General features: G+C 51.5%; 1 protein-coding gene across 1 annotated transcript in view; it reads left to right on the forward strand.

Moving 5' to 3' along the window:
• CNR2 (cannabinoid receptor 2) overlaps positions 1-705 on the forward strand; it is a 1,053-nt gene extending 348 nt beyond the window's left edge. The window contains exon 1 of the mRNA XM_029084120.1: positions 1-705. This exon is cut by the window's left edge and continues 348 nt beyond it. Coding sequence (XP_028939953.1) covers positions 1-705 — 705 coding nt within the window.
• Positions 706-2,114: the final 1,409 nt, after the last annotated feature.

Raw genomic sequence — 2,114 nt, forward strand, 5'->3', positions numbered from 1 at the left:
TCTGCCTCCCTGAGCAGCTTGCTGCTGACAGCCCTGGACCGTTACATCTCCATCAGCCGACCATCCGAATACAAGCTCCTCATGACGAGGAAGAGAGCATGGATAGCGCTGGGGGTGCTCTGGGTGACATGTGCCACCATCGCTTCCCTGCCCCTCCTGGGCTGGAACTGCTGCACGCTCGATTCGACCTGCTCTGAGCTGTTCCCATTTGTGGATGGCAACTATCTGTCGAGCTGGATCTGCTTCATCATGGTCCTGCTGGGGTGTATCGTCTACGCCTACGCGCACGTGCTGTGGAGGGCTCACCAGCACGTGGCCTACATGGAGAAGCACCAAATGCAGGTAGGAAAGCAAAACACTAGGATGAGGATGGACGTCATGCTGGCCAAGACCCTCGTCATGGTGCTAACTGTCCTTGTGCTCTGCTGGTCTCCAATCCTCATTCTCATGATCTACAGCATCTTTGCCAGGCTAAGCAATCACCTGCGCAAGGTGTTTGCCTTCTGCAGCACCCTCTGCCTGCTCAATTCCATGGTGAACCCAATTATTTATGCCCTGCGGAGCAAGGAGCTGTATTCCTCCCTGAGGATGGTCTTTTCTCGATTCAGGAGGCAGCCAAAGGCCTCTGAGGAAAGCCCAGAAGCAGAGAGCACCCACAAGTCCTCCATGATAGAGACCGTCTGCGAGGACATGCACGTAACATAGGGAGACAGTCGTGGAAAGTCTGTGCTTGGGCTGGCAGGAACGGTCTGGATCACTTTTCTTTTTCTTTTCTCTTCTTATGGAGGTCCTGGGAGATGAGGAATCAGATGCCTGTCATGGAGCCAGCTCCTGCTGATGTTATTCTGAGGCACTGGGACATAAAGTGCATAAACTTACACAGGCAGCTGATCCCCAGGCTGCAGAGATACCTGTGCCACGTCAGTGTGCCAGCCCTGAGGCAGCGGATAACACCATGTCCCACAACAGCAGATCCTGATCTTTTATGACAACTATTGGCCTCCCACCTGTCCACCAGTAACCTCATTTTTCTTATATTCAGTGATGTCTTCCTTACACTTCCTTAAAATATATCTAACCTCAAGTAAAACACTCCACAGACCTTCAGGTTCTCTAGGAATCCCCAGGGATCACATAATTCTCTCTAAACCCCTTAAACAGGCAGGGGCAGAGTTGTACAAGCACCATCAGCAAAGTGCTAATAGCACATCTCTACATAGCAGAGGTTCATCCATTTCTACCAGACTTGAATGCCATCCTGGGCTGTTATGTATTAGCAGCACGGTGAGAAAAGGTCTTCAGGTCCTGACAAAGGTGGCAGAGAACAACACTGAGTTGTAACAAGCTCCTGACGACAGTGAATGCTTCGCTGCATCGCACAGGAGCAGGACCAGCAGCAGCAGGAGATACCTCGGGTCTTGCTGGGAAAAGTGCAGGTAGTTTCTCTGGACTCGCTTGCAGATGATCCTGGATAATCGTGTTTCACAGCATTTAGGATTGTGTTGATTTTAGCATCTGAATTCTTCATGGAAAACTGAAATGCTAAATTGTGGCTTCTGGACTCTGCCACAGTTGAGGATTTGGAGGTGGACAGGACCCTGCAGGCAGCACATTTCTTTCAGCAAATTTCAGAAAAGCTAACCTGTGCCACGCAGACATTTGTTGGATATTATGTGATTAAACATTAAAGCCACTTTGCAGCCTTTTCTTCCATTAACCTCTGGGGCACAAACTCCTCCAGGTGACAAGTCTAAGCCCAAGCTGGGGCAGATACTCTGAGCACGAGGAACTCAATAGATTTATTTTTTTTTTGCAAGTTACACAAAAGCAGCACCTTTAGCTGCAAAATCTGCAAGGAGAGGAAGGATGGGGCCCTTCGCCAGCGTCCTGGAGAGCCACAGGGCTTCTGATGGCTCCCAAAACACTTCCAACGGGGATGAGCCTGGCTCAGGGCACGGCCACGAGGCCCTTGGACTCTGCCCTGTTTCCCCAGAGGATGCACTTGTCCCTCACATGCGGGTTTTGGAGCCAGGACCTGGGCCTGTGCCGGCTGCACAGGGTGGCTGGGGCAGAGGGGTCCCATGGAGGCTGAGCCAACACGGGGACAACCCCAT

Source organism: Antrostomus carolinensis, unplaced genomic scaffold, assembly GCF_000700745.2.
Source record: "Antrostomus carolinensis isolate BGI_N321 unplaced genomic scaffold, ASM70074v2 scaffold6083, whole genome shotgun sequence".
Lineage (NCBI taxonomy): Eukaryota > Metazoa > Chordata > Aves > Caprimulgiformes > Caprimulgidae > Antrostomus > Antrostomus carolinensis.